This window comes from Sphaerodactylus townsendi, linkage group LG05 (assembly GCF_021028975.2).
Source record: "Sphaerodactylus townsendi isolate TG3544 linkage group LG05, MPM_Stown_v2.3, whole genome shotgun sequence".
In the NCBI taxonomy this organism is placed as follows: Eukaryota; Metazoa; Chordata; class Lepidosauria; order Squamata; family Sphaerodactylidae; genus Sphaerodactylus; species Sphaerodactylus townsendi.
Genome location: NC_059429.1, coordinates 68,539,322 through 68,562,663, shown reverse-complemented (window position 1 = coordinate 68,562,663; position 23,342 = coordinate 68,539,322). Strand labels below are relative to the sequence as shown.

The window sequence follows — 23,342 nt, the reverse complement described above, 5'->3', positions numbered from 1 at the left end:
GATTCTCTGATCTGCTTCTTCTAGTGGAGCTCCATTTTTATTGTATATTGGAGAATCTCTTCATTGCAAGTGTGTTCAGTGCATTCCCTTTAGCCCCTTTAACTTTGGAAAAGTTTGCTTTCAAAGTGGCATGATCTACCATTTTGCACCACAAACTGAGGTGGAATCCACCATTACATTCATTTGTATGTGTGTCCCCCCCACCCCCCGAGACTTAGTCATTGAGAAAAGACTAGAATCTTCACAATTCTAGCCTGTTAATTTGGCAATGATAACTTATTATTCACTCATCCATTTGCAACAGTGATTTACTGATAGTCTCACTTTGAAAATTAAAAAAAATGAGAAGGGAAATGGATGGAAAGAAGGGTGGGGGGAGATAAGATCACTGAAAGGAAAGATGAGCTGCCACAAGGAGTAAGGAAAAGAAATTTCACAATTTCTATGTGAAATTGACAAAACTGATTCAATTCACCCAACTATTTTGTATTTCTGTCTAAATGTTAACTTTGGAAGTTCTATGTGAACTTGGCAAAGCTGATCCAATTCAACGAGCCTCTTTATATCTCTGCTTGAATGTTAACTTCAGAAACTCTGTGTGAAATTAACAAAGCTGCTCTAATCCACCCAACTTTTTTTGCTTCTCTTCCTGAATTTCCAGAGCTTTATGTGAATTTGACCAAGCTGCTCTGATCCACCCAGCCTCTTTGCTTCTCTGCCTGAAAGCTAACATCAGAAGCTCAGTGTGAAATTGACCAAGCTGCTCTAATGCACCCACCATCTTTACTTCTCTGCCTGAAAATTAACTTTGGAGGCTCTATGAGAAATTGACAAAACTGCTCCAATCCACCCTGTAAATGTAGGATGAGGGTGAGAAGAAAATGGCTAAAAGGGATGCTGGAGCACCTCATGGGGTGTGGATAAGGGCCAGGAGTTGGCAAGGCAGAGAAATAAAGACCAAATCATTATGATTGGATGCTTAAGGGAAGCTAGGTTGGAAACAGATTGGGGAAAACATTACAATAAAAGTGTTCATGAAAACAACAGAGAAAAATGTATTGTCGAAGGCTTTCACTGCCAGATTCAATTGGCTCTGGTGGGTTTTCCAGGCTGTGTGGCCGTGGTCTGGCGGATACTGTTCCTAATATTTCACCTGCATCTGTGGCTGGCATCTTCAGAGGCGTATCGCAGAGAGAAGTCTGTTACACACTGTGTCCAGAGAGAAGGAAATGTTCGGGGTATATATTGTCCATGTCCCAGGGTGAGGAACCAATCAATAAGTGTTGGGTGGAACTTGTTATTCAAAGAAGTATTTGGGTGGAACTTGTTATGCAAAGATGATAGTATTGTATTGTGGGTGGAGCTTATCAGTCCAGGGAGTGGACTCCACCCAAACACAGGATTTGCATTCACGAATACTACTACTGCTGCAGGGTATGAAAATGTGAATCACTCCCTGAATCTCTGTAACTTATCCTGCAGAATCTGGTAAAGAGAATTCATCTTCAAAGCTGCCAGTTCTTTGCAACTCTAGCCACACTGTCCTTTTGTAACATCCACTGGAAATCCAACCCTGAGTTTTTTCTTTTCCATTTTGATCTTGGTAGCCCATCATCATATTTTACTTTACACAGTTCAAATGTTATGACATTTAGTGCTCTCCCATTTCTTTTTCTCTCTAACTGAATTTTGTTATCCACATATATACTTTTTGAAATGTACAGAAATGTAATACTTGTGAAAATTTTGAAACCATGGCATAGGGATGGGGGCTGGGGGAGGAATAGATTACTTTATGGTGCAATCCTAATCAGAGTTACACAATTCTAAATCCACAGAAGTAAGTGGTCTTAGAAGAATGAAACTCAGTTTAATATTGCAGTGTACATTTTTCTACAAGTGATATTGTGAATATACATAGTACTTTAGAGAGAGTTTATGGCAAAATGCTGCTCTTGTACTACTTTAACTCACTTTACTTAGTTTTTATCATTTGAGAGGTAGGAAAAGTGTGTATGATTTAGAAGGGGTGTCAAACTTGTGGCCCTCCAGATGCTCATGAACTATAATTCCCATCAGTCCCTCCCAACATGAGCATTGACTATACTGGCAAGGGCTGATAGGAATTGTAGTTCATGAACATCTGGAGGGCCGCGAGTTTGACACCTGTGATAAGCCTCATATAGTCACAAGAAGACTAGGAACATACTTGGATATCAAGTTAAATGTTATAATGTTATAATGTTAAAACACTTATGTTAATGCCAACATTATTTATGATTAAACAGTGAATTTATCATTCTCTAGTTTGACCCATTGCCTTACACAGATATATTAATACTACACATTTTGATTACCACCTTCTCTTAAAAGAACTCTGGGCTGCTGAAGCTGGGGCGGGAGCTGTTGGTTTAACAGCTCGGTGGCGGTTCGGGCATAAGAGCACATCCTATTTTGGGAAGGCAGTAGCTTGCATGCCGGACCTTTCCACCTCGGGGGCCTCCATATGAGGCCCGTGGTGGCGATAGAGCTCTTGAAGGCAAGCCTTGGGGCTGCGCCGAGAGCTCGCTGCCCGGCAGGGAAGGGTGTCACAATTTGGGTTTGCGTCCATGTGGCACCTAGTAACTTTCTGTTCCGGTTCCCTTGGGAGATGTGCCGGACAGGGGTTCTGTCCGAAGGGCCTAAGGGGTTAGCTGGGGCTGCCCTATAACCAGGTCAGCAGTTCGCTGCCTAGGGGCCAGGATGTGCTCTGTTATGCTCGCCCAGCTTCAAAGTTATATGTTAAATAAATTTGGGCTGTGTCCGATTTCTTTTCCAACAAACATGTGTCATGGTCATCTATTGGATGAATCTCCACACATCCGCATGCAACATTATTTATGATTATACAGTGAATTCATCATTCTCTAATTTGACCCATTGCCTTACACAGATATATTAATACTACACATTTTGATTACCACCTTCTCTTAAAAGAAAATAGTTTTTAGATGTGACTTTGAGAGCTTCCCAAAATTTCTAATTCTTTTAATTTGAAAAATTGGAATAATTTCCAGTTTTTAAAAAAAGCTTCCCCCCCCCTAAGGTTTCCATTTTTTCCCTGGGCTATCACACCTCTGTGAATATATATATTTATTTGTGTGTGTGTGTGTGTGTGTGTGTGTGTGTGTGTGTGTGTGTGTGTGTGTGTGTGTGTGTTTGTGTGTGTGTGTGTGTGATACATTTACACTGCCACTTACCCTGAAATTTTGTAATCTGTTTCTTGCATTTATATCCTGACTGACCAGGGAAAAAGGGAATGTCCTGCTTTTTTGAATCAGTGATTATTATTTTTTCCATCTAGCCATAGTACATCTGCAGTTTATATCTGAATGTTCCTCTCTGCCCTGAATTGCTTGCATGATTGGTTTTCATTATATTTTCTTCCGTTCATGGTGTGCCCAGATAGAATGCAAAAAAAAAAAAACCCAGTCAAAATCTTGTATGATTTCTGTTATTACAGTATTTACATAGAATAGTTCTGTGGATGTCATTTTCATGGGCTTCTCTGGTTCATTATATTTTCTAGTTTTCTTACTGTATAACTTGTATACTTAATTGCAATATTTTAGTATTGTTGAAGTATTATAATGATACACAAATTTCTAGATTTATGTTCAGTTTCTTAGTAACTACATTCTGGTAAGAATAGGTCTGTCTATCCTTTCATAGGTGTTTTAAAAAAATAAGTGAGGTGTGGAGACAGATGTTTTGCTGGTAGCCATTAAAATTCATTAATAATGCAAATACAGCTGCTGTGAATAGTAAGCCACTTCCAAGATTATTTGAGTGTATTTGTACAGGGTTTGCAGTCTTTCTCATTGTTTGACTATAAGAATTAGTGAACATTGTAATTTACTGAGGAAATTCTTTCTCATGACTTAGCTATGGAAAGGCAACATTCCAGAGTACATCTCTTTTCATTTTAAACTCAGATTCCATTCTAAGGGCAATGGCATTTTTTATCCTAAGTCTCAAGATCCTTAGGTTTCACAAGGAATTCTCAGTTATTTGGCATGGTAACCAGCCCTGGTTTATCTCTTACACCTGCCAGCTGCCTCTCTTTAAATAGGATTCTTTCCAATCTTGTCAAACCTACTTTCTGGCTGCCTGTTTACCAAGCACCACCACAATTAGCAAAGTGATTTCACAGTTATTGTGATTTATTTATATATTTAAAGTATTTATAACCCATATTTTATTGTCATATCCACAACGGCTTACAAAATACTATAAAATAATATAATACAATAACCTATACAATAACAGTAGTACAATAACAATAAAACCTAATTCAATACAATAATGCACAATAAAATCTCATCATACCATTAAAAAAATCAATAAAGTACACCTTTCACCCTAAATCTCTGCTTTTTAATATCTAGATGTTAAAAAGGTGTTCAAAATAAAAACATCTTCACCTGACGACAAAAGGAGAGAAAGGAAGGAGCATTTTGCAGGAAGAGCATTCCAAAGTCTGGACGCCATCAAGAAGGCTCTGTTCCAGGTCCCTACCAGATGTACTAATGAGATGGAGCGATAGTGCTCCCCAAAAGATCTTAGTAAATGAGCAGGTTTTCATGGGAATAGCCAGTCCTTCTGGTAACTTGCCCCATTGCCATGAAGGGCTTTATAGGTAATAACCAGCACTTTGAATTGGGCTTGGAAGCATACAGGTAGCCAGTGTAGTTGTTGTAGTAAAGGGAATACATAGTCCCTATACCTGGCTCACATTAACAGTTTGGCTGTGTTTTGTACCAGCTGGAGCTTTCAAACACTCTTCAGAGGCAGCTCCATGTAGAGTTTATTACAATTATCCATGCAGGATGTGACTAAGGCATGTGTTACAGTGGTCAAATCTGACATTTCCAGGTAGGGATGTAAACTGTAGATATACAAATGTATTCCTGGCCACTGTTGAAACTTGATTGACCAGGCTCAGCAACAGATCCAGCAGCACCCCCAGACTACCGACCTGAGCCTTCAAAGGGGAGTGTAACCCCACCCAGTACTGGTAAACATTCCATTCCCTGTTTGTCCTATGATTAACCAGTAAAACCTCTGTCTTGTCTGGATTAAGGTTCAGCCTATTGGCTCTCATTCAGTCCATTACCATTTGTAATGTCAAAAGGCTGTCAATATAACGTTGAGATTCTCCAGATATGGTAACTGTTCTCAAACCCTGTAATGAGAAACAGAGAGAGGGACAGTGAGGTAATATGAATCATATTTGGATTTGGTAAAGAGCATAAAGATGGAACTTCAAGGGCAGGTAACCATTCAGTTTCAGATGTAATGGTTGTTTCTTCTCTATCATCTCATGAATTTGCCATTGGATTTGCCACTAAGCGCACGCGCGCACGCATACACACAGACATTCATGTGTAATATGGAGACAATGCTGACATACTTTACAGGAATTGAGGAAGAACGATGATAATTGAAAACACTATACAAATGTTTATTAACTAGACTGACTTTAAAACAGACTTCCCCTTTTCTTGTTGTAGCTAATTGTTGATCAACATTTCATATTTGTTAAGCTTTTCCTGTGAATTAGGTGACAGGAATCTGACTTTTGGGAGGACAAGGGCAGCTGAATGATAAAATGATATCAGTCACAATTCTGTGCCTCCATCAAAGTTATTGCTTGCCACTCAAATTCCCTTACTGTTATGCTGTCATGCTGATGTCATCCTGGAATAATGCCAAAATAAAGTTGCAAATATGCTGCATGTACTTATGCATATAACATAAACTATAAAATGGAAGCCTTATAGTCCAATCCAGATTGGGTGGGTGGAGGGCAGCACCACTCTGGCACTGCCCCAATCTCTCCAAAGGGCTTTCCCATGGCATGATAAGCCCCCCCCCCAAAACCCTCATGCAAGAATCCTCCCAGGGGATAACAGAGATACAACACTAAAAACATGGTGCATTTCTGAGGCCATTTCTGTCAGCCTCACCCACTGCCCTGCCCCCAGAATGTCCCTAGCCATGCCAACACATCTTTCTGCACTGGAGGGGCTAGGCTGGATGATGGCTTCCAGATTGGGCACCACAGAGTCAAGTGGTGCCTGCCTTTCAAGGTAACCCATCCTCCCACCAACACATTTGCCCCTTGCACCAGTGGAGTGGGAACCCCAGAGGTGGGTCTGGACACTCCCCCCCCCCAATTGGGCTGTTAGACACAACAGATTTTTGTCTTTTCTGTTCAGGGATTTTAACATTGAAATTGTTGAATGTTACTGGTGGCAGTATTTGGGTGAGGATCATCTTAGATATCTTTTGTCTAGAAAATTTTGTTTGCAAGTTCCAGTACACGTAAATGTATACTTATTTTAAAACACAATGACTGATATCAAAGCTATTTAAGAAAAACTAGATGAAAGGCATAAAAAAGTTTAGACAAGATTATAAACTGTATGGGATATAGCTGTTGTAATCAGCAAAGAAAGATATTTCAGAAGATGCAATTATAGGATCAGATTAGTGGCGTAGCAGCCATGGGAGGGGGGTCACACGGGAAGCAGAAAATCGCCCCCCATACTCCTTCCTCTGCCCTGCCAGACCCAGCAGAAGGCCAGAGCAGCCTGGAGTTCAGCCGGCTGCATGCAGACGGCTGAACTAAGGTAAGAGGGAGCCATGGGGAGGGCAGGGGAAGAGCCCCACGAGAGGCAGCCCAGATCAGGCTGGAGTTCAGCTAGCTGCTCTTTGCAACCTAGAGTTCAGCTAGCTGCAAAGAGCAGCCAGCTGAACTAATGAAAGTGTGGGAGCGGGGCCCCACAGTGGGGCACGGGGTGGTGGTGACTGACTGCTATTTCCCTCCCTATGCCACTGGATCAGATGATCTCCTTAGCATTTTGAGATATTTATTTTATTTATTGAAAATATCTATGTGTCTACTTTTCTTCAGGGCATCCCTGGACCCAAGGCAGGTACATGCTTCTGCACTGAGAGATGATACATAAAGTTGCTGTTTTTTTAAAAAGCACTGTGGTTTTTTATCTAAAAACCATTGAAAACACCTCTGCATATGCATGAGTAGAGGGAGATCTCTGATTTCCGCCATCCTCCCAACATCTGCTTGCATTATATGAAATCCTACTCTAGATGTTCCCCAATCCTCAGGAACCTCAGACGGCTTTTCAGGACACACAAATAGAAATTCAGAAAAGAAAAAAAACTTAGATCTGTTTGGAACCATGTCCCATTTTTGGGTTTTGACCAGAGTAGACTATTTCAAGCCATGCTATCTGTTCGCCTGCTCTGATTATGGTATTTTCAGTTCTGTATATAATGCTTTTGTTGATCTGTTAGCTCATTCAGTTGTTCATGATCTAAAAATGATTATATTTGGTTATTCACACCACTGTTAATTCTGAAGGCAGTCAGTTATGTGAGATATTTAGGAGACTGATCTTGAAAACAGGTGGCAGAGACTTTTGTATTTATTTTTCTACTTAATTTTTTTTTAAAGAAAAACCACCCTTGGCATTCTGCAAATTAGAGATGGGGGAAGGGATGCTTTCCCACCATTTTTCTTGTATTTTGCAATGGTTCAAAACTAGCTTCTATCCTTTTCCAGATTCTGGCTGAAGTATATAGTTTCCATTTATAGTGTCTGATTGTTCCTATAGGTTACATCAGCACTGCTCCAAACTCCAACATCTGCCCCTAGGGTTTTCCACTCTCTAAATCTTGCATTACTGAAACTGTACCAGGCCTGCCAAAATGCAACACTTACATTAAATGTTCCCTTCTGGAAAAAAATTCTTTGTTGTTTCCATTTCTATTTCTGTTTTTTTCTTTCTAGTCAGTTATATAGTAGAGTAGGTTGCAAACACTAGCCTTTTTTATTGTTTCAACTGGGATCTATTTAAACAGTATTCTCTTAATTTAGTTTCTTCTTGGGTTTGAGGAGCATCCTACAACCAGTGATAGGCATTCGTTATGCTGTGCATCTCGTTGATCAACAAGCAATTTTCAGATTAAACTTTAACAAATGACTATGAAGTGTGGTGAAACTGAAGTGTTCTAAACTCAGGTGCAGACAAGGAATAGGGGTGGAAATTGTCTGGATACTGTACCAGAAAAGACAGAAGGCTACAAATCAACAACAAAATTGATTAGTTTTGTTCTGGAAACTCACTATTTTATACAAATAGAGGGTAGTTCCATGGAGCTATAGTGGGGTGTTTTTTTTAGATATCAGTCATGGTATTTAAATCTTATAGCGTATGTTTTAATGACATGGACTTTTGAGTCTCTCAGCTGTTATGCTGCATCTTGTCTCTAATCTTGAGTAATACTATTAAACATAAACCCTCTCCCTTTTATTTTGTCTGGCTCCATATCAATTGCCTTATTTTACTGTATTCCTTAATGGTAGCTGGGATTTTAGTTAATGCAGAATGTCTAAGTACTAAATGTACCGATGGCATCTCTGAATGCAAAAACAGTTGTACAGTTGTTCCCAGCATCAACCCATGTGGTAGTATGAAGAGTACAGAATAATCATCTGCCCTGGCATGTAATATTCTGCCTTTTCTCTTCATGTTTGCTCCGTCATTATCAAGTCAGCAATACAGTTCTGAACAGTTTCAGTCTTTTAGATGTTAGATTTAGCTCTAATTCTGGGTTTTAGATATTATCTTCTATTGCTATCGTAATATGTAAATCGAATTATCACCCAGCTGTTCAAATCTGCCATTTGTTCCCTGCTACTGTTGGTCCCTTGTCTTCTTTTCTCTTAATATGAATCTCACAGAAGAAAAGGTGTTACCACCTTAATGAATCTTCATTATATTAATGCATATCATTCAGTTTTAAGGACACTAAGAAAAATCCTTAAAATGCTATGAGGCTAGAAAACTCAGGAACTTGTTAGACTCCCATGATTACACAAAACATATTTATAAGTAGTTCTCCTTGACAGCAGTGGGGTTGTATGGGTATATTGTCTGCCTTGGGAAGCAAAAGTTAGGTGGAAAAGGTAATTAGAGAAAAGGATTTCAATTCCCCATTTGGAAATCGTACACATGTGCTGCAAAGAATACTGAGTCCTTTTTTTTTTGTTTCTTATGTTTCAACAGGGCAGAGTTTAGGGTATGGATTTGTTAACTATATTGATCCAAAGGATGCAGAGAAAGCCATTAACACTTTAAATGGACTCAGACTCCAGACCAAAACCATAAAGGTAAGAGAATACAAAGAGTATTTTGCTAAATTCAGGAGGAAGAGTGTAGTTTAGACAGTGTCTGGCTATCTCATGAGTGTGGCATTTTAACGCTCAAAGAGTACAGCTAGTTATTCTTTTAGAACAAAAGAAAAGTATAGAAGGCATCTTTTTCTTCTTTTCAAGCTGCTACTATTTTTGTTTGTTAAAAAACAAGCAGAAAATTATTTAAATGACTATTACAGGATTTCAGGCCAGGCTGTCAAACTCGGTGTAAGAAAGCAACCCATAAAAATCATAGCCAAAATATAAATAGCAGTTGCATAAGGTTTTGCTACCCATCATCTCACCATGAGATTTCTGGGCATTCCAGAGGCATCTGGTTCTCAAGATACATCTACAGTTACCCTCAGATAAATCTGATCAAAACCAAATTTTTACAAGATCAAGTACCAGTTTCTAGTAGCACATTGATATCAGTTAAATGTTGTTCGTTGCTGGATTTGTTGCCAGAAACCAAAACTTCATATGGAAATGAAGATCAAAAGATAATAATTATTTATTCTCCTTAATTCCATTAGCTGTCCTGTACCATCGTTTGGCATGGAAAAAATATATAGTTTACAGTAATGGTGCATTTTTGGAGTGGTTTTTCCCACCACAGTAATTGAATCATAATAAATCTGCATGCATATTATATTGAATGTAAATATAACAGTTATTTTATATGTATATAAATGCACATTTTTCCAAGTCAGTTTAATAAAGTGCAGGTACCAACATCAGTATCTCTTCCACTGTATAAATTTACTTAATATAGGAGCGCCTGCAGTTTTCACTTAAATTAGAAGTATGAAACTATTCTTATCAAGTGCCAAGTATTAAAATGTAATACTAAGCTAGAAACTTATTTATCCACTGCCAGGTTAAAGTGTGGTTTATGCTCCTTCCTTTGCCTGTCTTGGATGACAGCAAAGGGAAAAGTAATCTGTTCAGGGAAAAAAAATCCAAATTACTACAGCCTGTATTTTAATCACCTAATTTCCACCAAGATTGAGTATTGTGGTAGCTGTAGTGCTATGATCACTTTTATGTATGATTATTCTCTTGAAGGCTTGGTAATTTTCCACCTATATTTTAATTGCTCTAGTTGTTTTACTGGTCTAATGCTGTAGGCTGAAATAGGGGGAAAACACAGGTGATAAACAGAATCCTAATACTCAAAGTGTTATCAACTAACATGTGCCATTTTGATATTAGTGTGCTCCTTCAAAGTGTGCTCGTATACAGATAGATGGGTTAAGATCAGGTTTTCAGTTACATAATGCATGAATGGTTTCATTTTTCTAGCAAAAAATCATAAGATATTGTAATGCTTTCATGCTTTTAACAACCTGTTTATATTTTATGAGAAGGAAAAATTTCATCCCAAATTTTGTTTAATTCAGATGTTTTAATATTTTATAATATTGGATAGTTATTTTTAAAGGCTCTAAAAGTAGATATTTGGGTTCTGGGGTTATAGAGATTGTTGGCTGTAAGGTCATAGGAAAAACATAATAACACAGTCTAGCTCAGTATAGTGAAAGCACTCATTTAAAAACACACACGCTTTTCCCCTTTTCCAGTTACTCTATTCTTTATGGTTTGTGTGTAAAGCACAGAAGTCCAGGTTTTACCATCTCAGTTCATTTGTTCATGTGCCACTTCTCTGTGCCCTTGTAACTTTCTCCATCATGATCCAGCTTTTTCTGTCAAAACTCATTAAAGAGGATTATGTTCATCCATGCCTGTTCTTCAGATTGACTTTCCACCTGGCACATACATAGTTGGTAAGGGAAAAAATCAGTGCTTAACCAGATTGATACAGACATGATAGTCCAAAAATGTAGCTAAGATTGTCACAGTGAACTCAGTATGTGCTTTGTGAATTGATGGGCTATCTCACTTAGTTTTAAATATTAATTGAACTATTCTTATTTTGAACTCTAACAAAAATAATTTCAGGTGTGACTTGAACATGAATTTTTATAATCTATAACTATTATTCCTATTTGGTTTTCTTTTTAATACTAAATATGGGGGAAAGAAGTAATGTTAAAGTTGATATATTTAAGTTGGCTATCCCCAGTGTGTAATATTTTATGTTTTTAAAAAGCCACCTTTTTACCACAATCAAAAATATCATATTGGAAAGAACAGTAAACTAGAACCCTTGCCCTAGCTTTCTGTAACTGGGGCATTTTTTATTCAGGAAACTATAATCTCTCAACTGTATTGTGAAATAGTACATTACCCTTTAGATCAACCCCTTAAACCTACAGATTTGCTTTGAAATGGAAGTACAGAGTTTTCTTGGAGAACCGTCTGAGCAATAGCAATTATAATTAAGTTAAGGTGAAATTCGGTCAACTGAAAATATTTTAATAATGTTAGCTAATAATCTGCATATAGGGGAATACATTGTCCAAATGTAAACCAAGTATGGATAATCACTGATAGAGAATGTTCAGGTTAGAAATCTTTTTGGCAAACATCCACCTGAATAATGGCATCATATTATATTGAATAAATGGATAAACTGTATTGTCTGTATTCTAAAATTTTGATTTTCTGTGTATGTCCCAGACCACTTCCCTCTTTATGGTCCTCTTCTAATTGCAAGTTTTTTGGCAACGACTCAGGGTATATTTTATGGTTTTATGGTTTGAAGTGCTTTTTACTCAAATTTCACATGTAGTGTGAAATAATGCAAAATAGAAAGTTAACATAGACAAACTGTTATTTCTTTATTCTTCCTAATTTTATTGTTATTCTATACCAGTACTGCCCATGTGACATATTGTTAGGGTACCAGTGTCTGCAAGAGGTCCATGTCAAGTCAAGACAACAGGTCAAAAGTTGGTGCAGGTCTGCATTTCTCAACAATCAGAAGAGTACAGAGATGTGGGGTGGAAATTATCCCAGTGCTTTATAGTTCCACACCAGAACTTCTGCTGCTAAAGATTCATTGTTTCATGAAATTGATAACAATGAATTGAAGCCATTTCCAGAGAAGTTATAATTCATGTTTTTCATGGTATCCCTAGTAATTATATTAGAGTACCGTATATACTCGCATATAAGCCGACCCGCATATAAGCCGAGGCACCCAATTCTACCTAAAAAAACTGGGAAATTGTATTGACTCGTGTATAAGCCAAGGGTGGGAAAGATCCATCAGGAGGCAGGGTGCTGAGCTGGCAAAGGACCCACAGCTGGAGGAAAGGAGCACCCCAGAAGCCTTTGGGAGGCTTTTTAAGGAGGGGCAAGATGGCATGCACGGGTCTGGGGAGAGGGAAAGTGGCTGAAAGCAGGAGAAAGTGAAGCAGAGAATGCCTCGTCCCCCTCGCTAACTCACACTTTCTTTCTTGCAGGCTCAAAGTTTAAGGCATTGTTTCAGGGAAGCTGCCAGCTTTCTAAGCTCTAAGTCTACAGGGAAGCTGCCTCTCGAGGCAGCCTGTCTATGGTTTTCTTAAAAGGGCAATGCTGCAGCATTGCCCTTTTAAGAAAACCATAGACAGGCTGCCTCGAGAGGCAGCTTCCCTGTAGACTTAGAGCTTAGAAAGCTGGCAGCTTCCCTGAAACAATGCCTTAAACTTTGAGCCTGCAAGAAAGAAGGTGTGAGTTAGTGAGGGGGACAAGGCTTCGCCACTCATAAGTAAGGGCTGTGGCTCTGCGCGGGGGGGGAGGGGGGCATTTTTCAGCCTAAAAATGCTGAAAAATTTGGCTTATATACAAGTTTATACGGTATGCACTGAGAATACATATTGGAATTGCATGAGAATTCATGCATACCAATGGGCATCCTCGATACTCACAGGGCAATCCCTTCCCTCATTTAGCTGTGGATCCTGCTTCTCCCTGTCACCTCGACTGGCAAGTAAGCCTGGCACTGCTCTCAACCAACACAGCTGAAGGCCTCCATTATGGGAACTGCAGTGTTTCATGTTCCTCCCCACTATCGCTGGCACCAGGTTTAAACAAGTGATGCTGGAATCCAACCCCAAACAGCATCATTTTCAATGATGTTTAAACTACGGAGCCCAGATTGTTCTTTTAAATCCACCTTAAAGGGAGAATCTGGACTCCCCAGTTTAAACAACATTCAAAGTGATGCTATTTTGTGGTGGATTCTCCCCCACCCTGAAACAGCATCCCTTTCAATGTTAAAACTGGGGACCTCAGATTCTCCCTTTAAATCCATGCCGAAGGGGGTGGATTTAACAACAACAACAACAACAACAACAACAACAACCTTTATTAGGCATTGAGAGAATAAAAGAAAGAAAGAAAATAAGCATTGGCAGGGAGTGGAATTAAAAAGAGAAACTGGGGAAATTTAGGGGGTGCCTGTTGTCAGGGGTGCAATGATTAATATAGCAGCACCAAGATTTCAGTGTATCTTCGTGAGACCCTACTGATGATACCACCCAGGTTTGGTGAAGTTTGGTTCAGGGGGTCCAAAGTTATGGACCCTCAAAGGTGCAGCCCCAACTCCTATTAGCTCCCTTTTGAAACAATGGGGGCACTCCCTTTGGGAATCCCTTTGGGAATCTATAACTTTGGACTCTCTAAACCAAACCTCACCAAACCCAGATCATATCATCAGGAGAATCTCCCAGAAAATTCCTAAAATTTTGGTGCTGCTAGCCTAAAATCTGTGCCCCCTGCAGGCCAAAAACGGAAAAAACACTGAAAATACAAAATCCCCCGCAAGCAAACCTGCAATTTTGTTCCCCACCACAAGCTGGGGCCCTGGCCAGTTGCCCACTTTGCCCAATGGGAGGAACGCCTCTGACTGTCCTTGTTACACCCATCTAGTTTCCAAACATCTTGTATGCAGATCTGTGTGAAGTTCTTTTCATACATCTTGTATGAACTGAACTTCACACAGCTCTCTTCCCCAAAAGGACTTCAGCCTGTTTTATTTCTCTCAACCCAGATTTTTCAAAAATCACTAAACTAATCTTTCCCCTCCAATTCGGGTTGAAGACATTTCTTGCCTGTTGAGCAAACAAAAGCATGTAGGAAATGCTTTATTTCTCCAGCCCAAACCTCTACTTTCATTTTCACCACTTGCACCCACAATTTTGTGTGCAGAAAGCAGATTCTTTACGGAGATTCTCCATGGAGGTTTCCTCTGCTTGCAGCTCATCCACATGTAGTGTCGCTGTAAAAAGTAGATGAATAAAGGGTTTTTTTGCCTAGCATTTCTGCACATGTGTCATTTTTTCTTTTTTGTTTTGAGGGGGATCTATGCAAAGCTACAGTGAAATAAATATGTGCATGTTGTAGCTTATCTAGTCATGTCACATCCTCATAGACATCCTCCTCAAAATAAAAAAGGAAAAATGATGTGTGTGGGATCACTAAAAACCCAAACTTTATTCATCTACTTTTTACAGCAAAACCACATGTGGATGAGCTGCAAGCAGAGGAAACCTCCATGGGGCATCTACACAGAGAATCTCCTGCAGCACACAAAATGGTGGGTGCAACTGTGAAACTGACAAGATTTCCATGCAGCAGGCAGGAAAAAATATTTGTTTTGGCTGGCAGTATTTGTGTTCTCCTATGCTGTGGAAACACAAAGTGCCAAAACAGATCTTTTTAAACCAACTACAGGACATTATATTTATGTTGTGCAAAATCCACCACAGACAAATATTTGAAAAGCAGAACAATAGTAATTTGGGAGGCTAGGACACAGAACAAATGCACTCATAAATATGAACAAATGTTAGAAATGAAATAAGCCAAGAGTTATACAATCCAATTCCCTGTAGAAATTATTATAGTAGTTCAGTTCAGACATCATACCAAACTATGATTTGCACAATCCATAGAGTGGGATTCAGTGATCCATCTGCAGAAGGTACTAGTGAGGATCGTAGATATTCTCTGCTCTCACTTTTTCCCAACAGTTTATTAGAACTCAGCATCAAACTATATGTGATCAAGATCTCCATTAAAATTTAAATTACTGCTGTTTTCAGCCCTGATTCAGATCAAGCTTGTACAGAGAGAAGGTTTAATCCTATCACTCTGCCTGATTTCAGTATTCAAACTTGGTCCAGTGTGCAGAATTAGGGGGTTTAAGCTGCCTCCCTCTTCAGTGCATGGCCCAAACTGGAGCTATATAGGCTGTAATTTTCCTTCAAAGATGAACAGAAATGCTTGTCATATCTAGTGTTTCACTTTTAAGTGCAAAGAAAAAGTGGTGCCAAATTGTTTTGTTGAATAACCACAGGGATTTGATGGATATGAAATAGCTTTCTATGTCTTGTGTATATTTATTATGTAAATACTAAGCATGAAAAATAATTGTATTGTGTAAAATTTAAGAAGGGATGTCTCACCTCCTTTTGTAGGATGATGAACAGAATTCAGCAGACAACTGTTCCTGTGTCTTGTCTGGACAGGATGGCCACATTGAATTTGGCAAAGTTTGGCATGCCTGTTTAAAATATGGTTGTTTCCGCACAGTATAATAATGAATTACATTTGGTATTTTAAAATCCAGGTCTATTTTATTCCAGTTTGTCCCTTCGCATGGGTGCCCGTTTCCAAGAAGGAATCCAGTTAAGGCTGGGAAGAAATATTCTGATTTATTTCACATGAGACAGTTGGCAAGGTCAGGGTGATGCTGCTCCAGGCCATCACCAGCCCTAGTGCGAAACAGCATTCTAGGGATGGAAGTGCGGCATGGCGTTGGTCCATATGTGCATGTCACGTCTCAAGTGATATTGCACCAGTCATGTACGGGGAATAAGGAGGATTGTGCTTTGAGCCACACACATTCGATTTCAGCTGCCCCTTTCACTGAGGAGGCATGCCGGTAAGGAGGGCTGTAGGGTGCTTTGGGCAAACTGGTCTTTGAGGCTGTCATGCATGCCAAGGCGCCATGGGGTGCTTGAGGACATCCTGCCAGGCAGGCGCTTCCTCACACACACACCCCAGAGTCATGGGACTAGGCTGGCCAGGCTGTGGCTCAGCTAGCAAGCGGTACTTGGTGAGAGCGAGCGCAAATGGGATGAGCACTCATGCTTTCCTGCACCAGCTCACTTGCTGTTTTCAAAGGCCACCAGGACTTGTAGGCCATGCAGCCTGCAAAGAGCATAGTGGCAGCAACATCTGCTTGGCTGAAGCATTGAAACTTTGTTGTGAATTCATTGTCATGCACACTTTGGTGAAATGGCACTCAATCACTGTCGTAGTCAGAAAATGTGCTTGGGGACATTTCAGAAAGGGCAGGCTGCCATGCCGATCAGTTGCTCAGCAGAAATGAAACTGATATGATGTAAGGTGGGGAGAACAGGCTGTGGGCAGGAAAAATAAAGCGGTTGGGTGCCCACAGTGTTCCAATGGAACTGGGTTCAATGTGGGATTTTTGTAAAATATTGTCATTTCCATGCTTTTTGAAAAACCAGGAATGAGGGAAATATTGCAGGACAATCCTGCTTTAGGGACAGGACCCATGTCCAAACCGGAATGTTTCTCTGTGTCGACACAGTATGTTTGTACCATGCAGAATTGGCCAATGAACCTTCACCCCCCAAAAGTGGCTGTGCCCTTTAGCTTCTGCTCAAACTCATACGTTTTAAATATAATAATATGTTACAGTGAGAGTGTATTGTGTAACTGTAATTTATCTGTCCAATACCTGAAAATGTTCTAGACTCTATACTAGGAATTCTTAAAGTGAGTGCTACCACCTCCTGGGGCCAGTTGAAGCATCAAGGCAGGCAGTTAGGCAGTAGGGAAACAGCAGAGAATTTGGGGGCAGTATGAGTCAGTGCAGGGATTTTTGGACCAGCAAGCAAATGAAACACTGGCAGACCAGATCTAACTGCTACAGCCTTTACAAAGCAGCCAGCCCTACCGCAAGAAGCATTGGCCCACACTGCTGCCAGGTGCCGCTGCTGGCTGGTGCAGCAGCGGTAATGGCAAAAAGGCCCGCTGTCTGGCAGGGGGGAGGAGAGGAGGTGGCATCCCCAGCCCTACAAAGCAGCCCGTGAGGTGGGTGGGCAGGTAAGCTGACTTCCTCATAGGGAGCCTTCCAGCCTGCACCCTTTTAGGCATGGGGCATAGGCTGGCCACCAGGATCCTTGGCTGGGCTCCTGTAGTGGACCAAAGCTGTGGCGACTGATAGCTGGGCATGAGCAGAGGAAGCAGGCTTGACACACACATCCTGAGCTCTGCAGAGTCAGGCCTCCATGTCTACCCACCATCCTCCCTCAGAAACAATGCATTCCTTCTGAACCAAATGCTCCCAACTCAAACTGAGGAAGGGCCACTAGGGTTGGTGGCCTCCCAGGTCACCCAGACCCTAACAGGATATTGGGGGAGGGGGGGAGAAAGAAAGAAAGAAAGAAAGAAAGAAAGAAAGAAAGAAAGAAAGAAAGAAAGAAAGAAAGAAAGAAAGAAAGAAAGAAAGAAAGAAAGAAAGAATAGCATTCCGAGTAGTCAGAGAGGCAGGGACTGCAGGTTGCAGAGCGTTCTCCTGCCTAGGATTGGAAACTTCCAGGCAGGCCTGAAAACTTGTCATGTTAGAGTATACAAATGTGTAGCTATACCAGAATCTGTTAACAAAGGCTAAGTTCTTTGTTAGGTAGGATTAAAACTGTAAATTGATTTCAGCCTGATTTTAATAATGATTTCTAAATTCATGCAACATTGTCATGAAAGTCAATGCTTAAATACTGGAGCAGGCAAAGTGAAGTTTCAATGTTGTCATGAAAGCCAGAGATTATGATTAAGTACTAGAGTAGGCAAACTGAAGTGATATTGCCACTGTACCTCTGCTAGTTTGGGGTGCTCAGAGGTGTCAGATATTGAGGGGTACAATTTCAGTGCTTGACCCAGGCACCATTTTCTGTAGATACATCCCTGGCGACAAGCCAAACACACACTTCTCACCTCCAACGAAGCTTCTTATATGTTGAATTATCTGGGTAACAGTCAGAACACACATACTCACACTGTCACACTCTCACTTTCACACTCTTCCTTCCTTCCTTCCTTCCTTCCTTCCTTCCTTCCTTCCTTCCTTCCTTCCTTCCTTCCTTCCTTCCTTCCTTCCTTCCTTCCTTCCTTCCTTCCTCCCTCCCTCCCTCCCTCCCTCCCTTCCTTCCTTCCTTCCTTCCTTCCTTCCTTCCTTCCTTCCTTCCTTCCTTCACCCTTTCATATTGCTAAAACAGCTCAATCAATTGGTTTACTTTTACTAGGTCATATTTTATTCGTGAAATACATATGTGTGTTTACAGTGTTAGAACTTGTTTTGAATTTGCCCAAGACCTAATACCAAGAAAGAGGCATGTGTTCAGATGTTGTGTGCGGGAGGTGGGGGTACTAGGAAGATGGGCTGGGAACAAAGGGAGCAACAGCCCCTCCCCCAATTTTGGGAATCTCTGCTCTATACCCAAGTACAAAAATGAAAAGATGTTTTCATTTTTTGTTTAAGAAATGTAATGATTACAGTTCAGACAAGTCTGCGTAGGTGTTCAGCCTGCCCCTCCTCTCTCTTACTATATAGTATACCAAGAAATTTTGGAAATGTAAGCTGTGGTATTTTTGTAATCGTCTGAACAAGCAGTTTCTACAGAGATATAACTGAATAAATATGTGACAGATATTCCTAATATCATGGTAGTTCACACTAAGCACCTGAAGCTGAATTGGAACAAGATAATTTTTTTAAAATACCTGCATGGATTGTATCAATTTAGGAGCATTTTGATCTAGTTTGCTCATTTCTGTTTTAGGACAGGACATAGGCATACATGGATAATTGTTCTATTTCTTACTCATAATTGGTTTCTGAGTGTTGCAGAGGCTTGAGCTCATTACTCTTGTTATGTTTTGTTTCCACTGGGTTGAACAAGTGTATTTGATATGAGAAATATTATTTTGTATGCATTTTAAAATGCGTACCCCATTCTCCAAAATCGTTGAAAGTGGCTTACAGTGTGTGTGGGTGTGTGTAAAGTGTTATTAAGTCACAGTCAAGTTATAAAACCCCTGGTGGAGTTTTCAAGGAAAGTAACTAAGCAGATATGGTTTGTCATTGCTTTCCTTTGCAGAGTCTTCTTTGGCAGATTCCTTCCAAGTACTTACCCTGCTTAGCATCTGAGATCTGAGAAGATCTGGCTATTTTATATCATTCTACATCTCAGTTTACATTAGACTGAGATTAAAATCTACATTTATAAATATTATACAAAAATATAGCAATGAAACAGCTTAACAAGAATTACAGAGTATGTTGCCAGCATTTTTAAGTCAAGTATTCTCCAAAAAAGAACCAATTGATGTGCTCTCCAGAGTGAACAATCTCAACTTCTAGAAAACTTTTCCAAAGTAAACCGGATCATCATTGTGAAGAAATGACACCCCCCCCCCCGCACTTAACCAACCACACTTGGTGAACTGATGGAATAACAAAAGGGATTTATTGCTAATCAAAGTTGGCAAGAGTCCGTACATAAAGGGAAGTGATCCTGATCACATGGAGTGACTTCCAGTTGCATCTGAGCATGAGCTCAGGAATCACACTTTGTTTTGTTTCCCACTCTCTGAGATTCCCATAATGAAAGGGATATTTAAGGAGTGGATTTTACTCCCTTCCCATAGTGACGGAAGATGGCAGAGCGTCAAAGTGCCCACCCATAGAGGCTGAAAGAAACCTCAGGGAAAAGCCCATACTAGAGACAGCTGAAAGCCTATGGCAAAGAGCATTATATACTTGCCAAGCATGGGTGAGCATTTAAACTTGCTGCGTTTTGCAATACCTTTGAACTTGTTGGAGCTAGGGAAGAGACTTACTTGTGAAAAGCAACATAAAATGCTAGCAAAGAAAGTAAAGAGGTGGGTGCCGGTGTCAAAAGGGGAACTAAAGAAAAGTTCGATTTGCAATAAAGTCTCTCTAAGCTGCAGTTCCGGAGAATAAAAGCAGCTGAAGGTGAACAGAGCAGCAGAGCAGCACAACATCTTGACTGCAATTTAAAGCAGAGGGGGGTTTTTTTGGAGTTTATGTGCTTTAAGCTTTGTTTAAGGAAGTATTGTAAAGGGGTCTGGAAAAAGAGGCCTTAGGGCTTGGAGAGATGCATAATAAAGGAAAGAAACAGAGACTGTGTTTACTATCTTAATTAAGGAAATTAATGCATTCCTCTGTTAAAACTGAGTAGTGAAAAGTAAGATGTCTAAGTTAAGGGGAAAAACAGCATAGAAAATGACTCCAAAGCAGATCAAATACTAGAAATGATGTCAATTATGCAAAAGGAATCTATGAGCGTTTTGCTAATTTAGAAGGGAAATTGGCAAAGTTTGATGATTACTTTAGTAAACTGGAGGGAGAGATGGCAAAAATTAAGAAAGAAATTGCAATCATAAAGAGAATTGAAAATAAAGTAGAAAATATGAGTCAAGACTTCCAAAATAAAACAGAGAGAATGTTATCTGCTACTGACAAAGAAATGGAAAAGATGGCACATTGCTTTATTAGAATTGTACAAGAAACAAAATATATTATGTTTTCGCAGCATCCTAGAAAAGGAAGGTGAAAATATAAAACAGGAGATGGTAAAAGGTATTGCAAGATATTTAGATGTAGAGGAAGATGTGATCAAAGAAGACATAACTAAGGCTATTTTCACACAGGCAGAAAACAGTGGCCTATGGACGGCTAAAACACAGCATCCCTGGGGCGCTGTTCGCACAGCAGGCAATGCTGCACCGCAGCAGCACTGTGCTGGGCCCACCCAAGCGGCACGAAGACACCACTTTTAAGCCTCACTCCCTGAGTGAGAATTTTTTAAAGCAGCATCTTCCCGCTGGTGCGGTGCAAACCACACCGGCATGAGGCCGCCACTTTTGGCCCCTCCAGTATCTGCAAGGGACTTACCTTGCCTTCCTCTGCAGCTCCAGGTGGCTGAAAAGACACGGCCACACTGCCTTGTGACCCCTGAGGATCAGAGGGCAACATGGGCGTGTCTTTCCAGCTGCCCGGAGCTGCAGAGGAAGGCAAGGTAAGTCCCTAGCAGACACCTGGGGCGGATCAGTGCGGAGCCACCTTTGCGGGTAGCGTCGGCATGGGGACTGCCTGCATGGAACCACGCGAACAGTCCTGATGCTCCACCAGCTTCATTTATGCCGGTGGGAAGCTGCTGCCTCTGGCTGTGCGGAAACAGCCTAAGATAATAAGAATTAACTTAAGCAGAAATGATTACAAGGAAAAGAAAAAAGGTATACTGTTTTTTTCTCCAGAATGAAGACAAAAGATGAAATATTACAGAAAAATTCTAAAAAGAAAATGCAAGTGGAGGCCAAGGAAATATTTATTTTGAAAGAAATCCCAGCTAAGATTTTGGATAAAATAAAAGATTATGCCTTTTTAACACATTATTTGACAAAAATGAATATTAATTATAAATGGGAAGACCTGGAAGGATTTTCAACAACATATGGAACATATGGAAGCTACAGTGTTCTCTTGTAATATAAGTGGACTCAGTTCACCCCGAAAAAGGAGGGTTTTTCATTATTTGAAGAAAAATAATCATGACATGATATGTTTACAGGAAATGCACATGTGTAATAAAGATATATCTCTATTAGAAAATAAGAAGTTAGGACAAGAATTTGTGGCAGTAGATAAGAAAAATAAAAAAGGTGTGGTAATTTATGCTAAAGAATTTCTGGAACCAAAATTAGTAATAAGTGATAGAAAAGGAAGATTTGTAGGAGTGGAGGTAAGGTGGTTAGGACTGAAATCTTTGATAGTAGGGGTTTATGCTCCAAATGTTAATAAAAGTAAATTTTATAGAGATTTACTGGATAGGCTTATTGGTTTAGAATACGACAGTTGGCTATTGGAATGGAGTAATTGTTATTGGCTATTGGAATTGAGTAATTTTGACACAATTAGACCACAAAGTACAAGGGGGGAAATGAAATTAAAGGTAAATTACCAAAGTCCTTTTTAAAATTTTGTGAACTTTTGGAATTTGAAGATACATGGAGGAAATTTAACTGGGGTCATGGGAATATACATATTTCTCTGAACATTTTAAAGTACATTTGAGATTAAATATGGTAATGAGTACTAAAGATCTTAGTTTGGTGACTGAAACCATTGAAATTGAAGCCACAATATTATCTGATCATAATCCTTTAGTTTGGAAACTAAGGGAGAAAAAGAAAGTGTCATTGTGGAAGCTGAATAAGTATCTAGTAAATAAAGAAAAGATAATAAATGGGGGGAATGCATTAAATGATTTTTTGCAGATAAATTGGGTACCAGGAATAAAAAATTAACATAGTGTGGGAAGCATGTAAAGCTTACATAAGAGGCTTCTTTCTTAAGGAAGGGAGTAGATTAAAAAAATAAAGGGAAATAAATGAATTAAAGATTAAAGAAGAAAATAAGAAAAAGAAAAACAAATAACAGAAACACCATTTGACACAAGATTAGTTAAGGAAATAAAGGAATTACAAAACCAGCTATCAATGTTATGTATTTTGGAAATGGAGAAAAAAGTTAAAATATATGAAGGCAAAATTTGTCGATCAAACTAATAAATTGAGGAGGTGGTTATCATGGAAACTGAGAAAAAGAAAGACAAAAAAGACCATCTCTGTATTAAAAGAAGAGGGGGTAAGATATACTTGTCAAGAGTATATTATGAATAAATATGGAGCTCATGGAGCTCATGAAGTAGAATAGGACGAACAAACTAAACATCTTGCTAGAAATTTAGGAAACGATACAGAAGAAAAAATACAGATATTAGAACAAGAGATATCAGTGGAAGAAGTTAGAAATACTATAAAACAACTTAAAACTAGAAAATCACCAGGGCCAGATGGTTTTACAAGTATATTTTATAAAAAAAAATCTGTAGATGAATTAAGTTCAGTCCTGCAGCAATTAATGAATAACATAACGATAACTGGAGAAATACCAACATCTTGAACAGAAGCGGTGATTACATCAATACCTATGGAAGGTCAAGATCTAAGTAATATAAAAAACTACCGCCCAATATTGTTGTTAAATACAGATTATAAAATGTTTGCAATG

At 39.6% G+C, this 23,342-nt stretch overlaps 1 protein-coding gene across 5 annotated transcripts in view; it reads left to right on the top strand.

The window, feature by feature from the left end:
* The window catches only part of ELAVL4 (ELAV like RNA binding protein 4), a 139,287-nt gene that overhangs the window by 76,285 nt on the left and 39,660 nt on the right, over window positions 1-23,342 (top strand). For all 5 annotated transcript variants that reach the window (XR_007244452.1, XM_048495708.1, XM_048495709.1 and 2 more), the window contains exon 3: window positions 9,138-9,241. Coding sequence is in view for 4 of the 5 variants with exons in the window: in XM_048495708.1 (XP_048351665.1) it covers window positions 9,138-9,241 (104 nt within the window). In the remaining variant the exon portion in view is untranslated. The remainder of the gene's footprint in view (window positions 1-9,137; window positions 9,242-23,342) is intronic.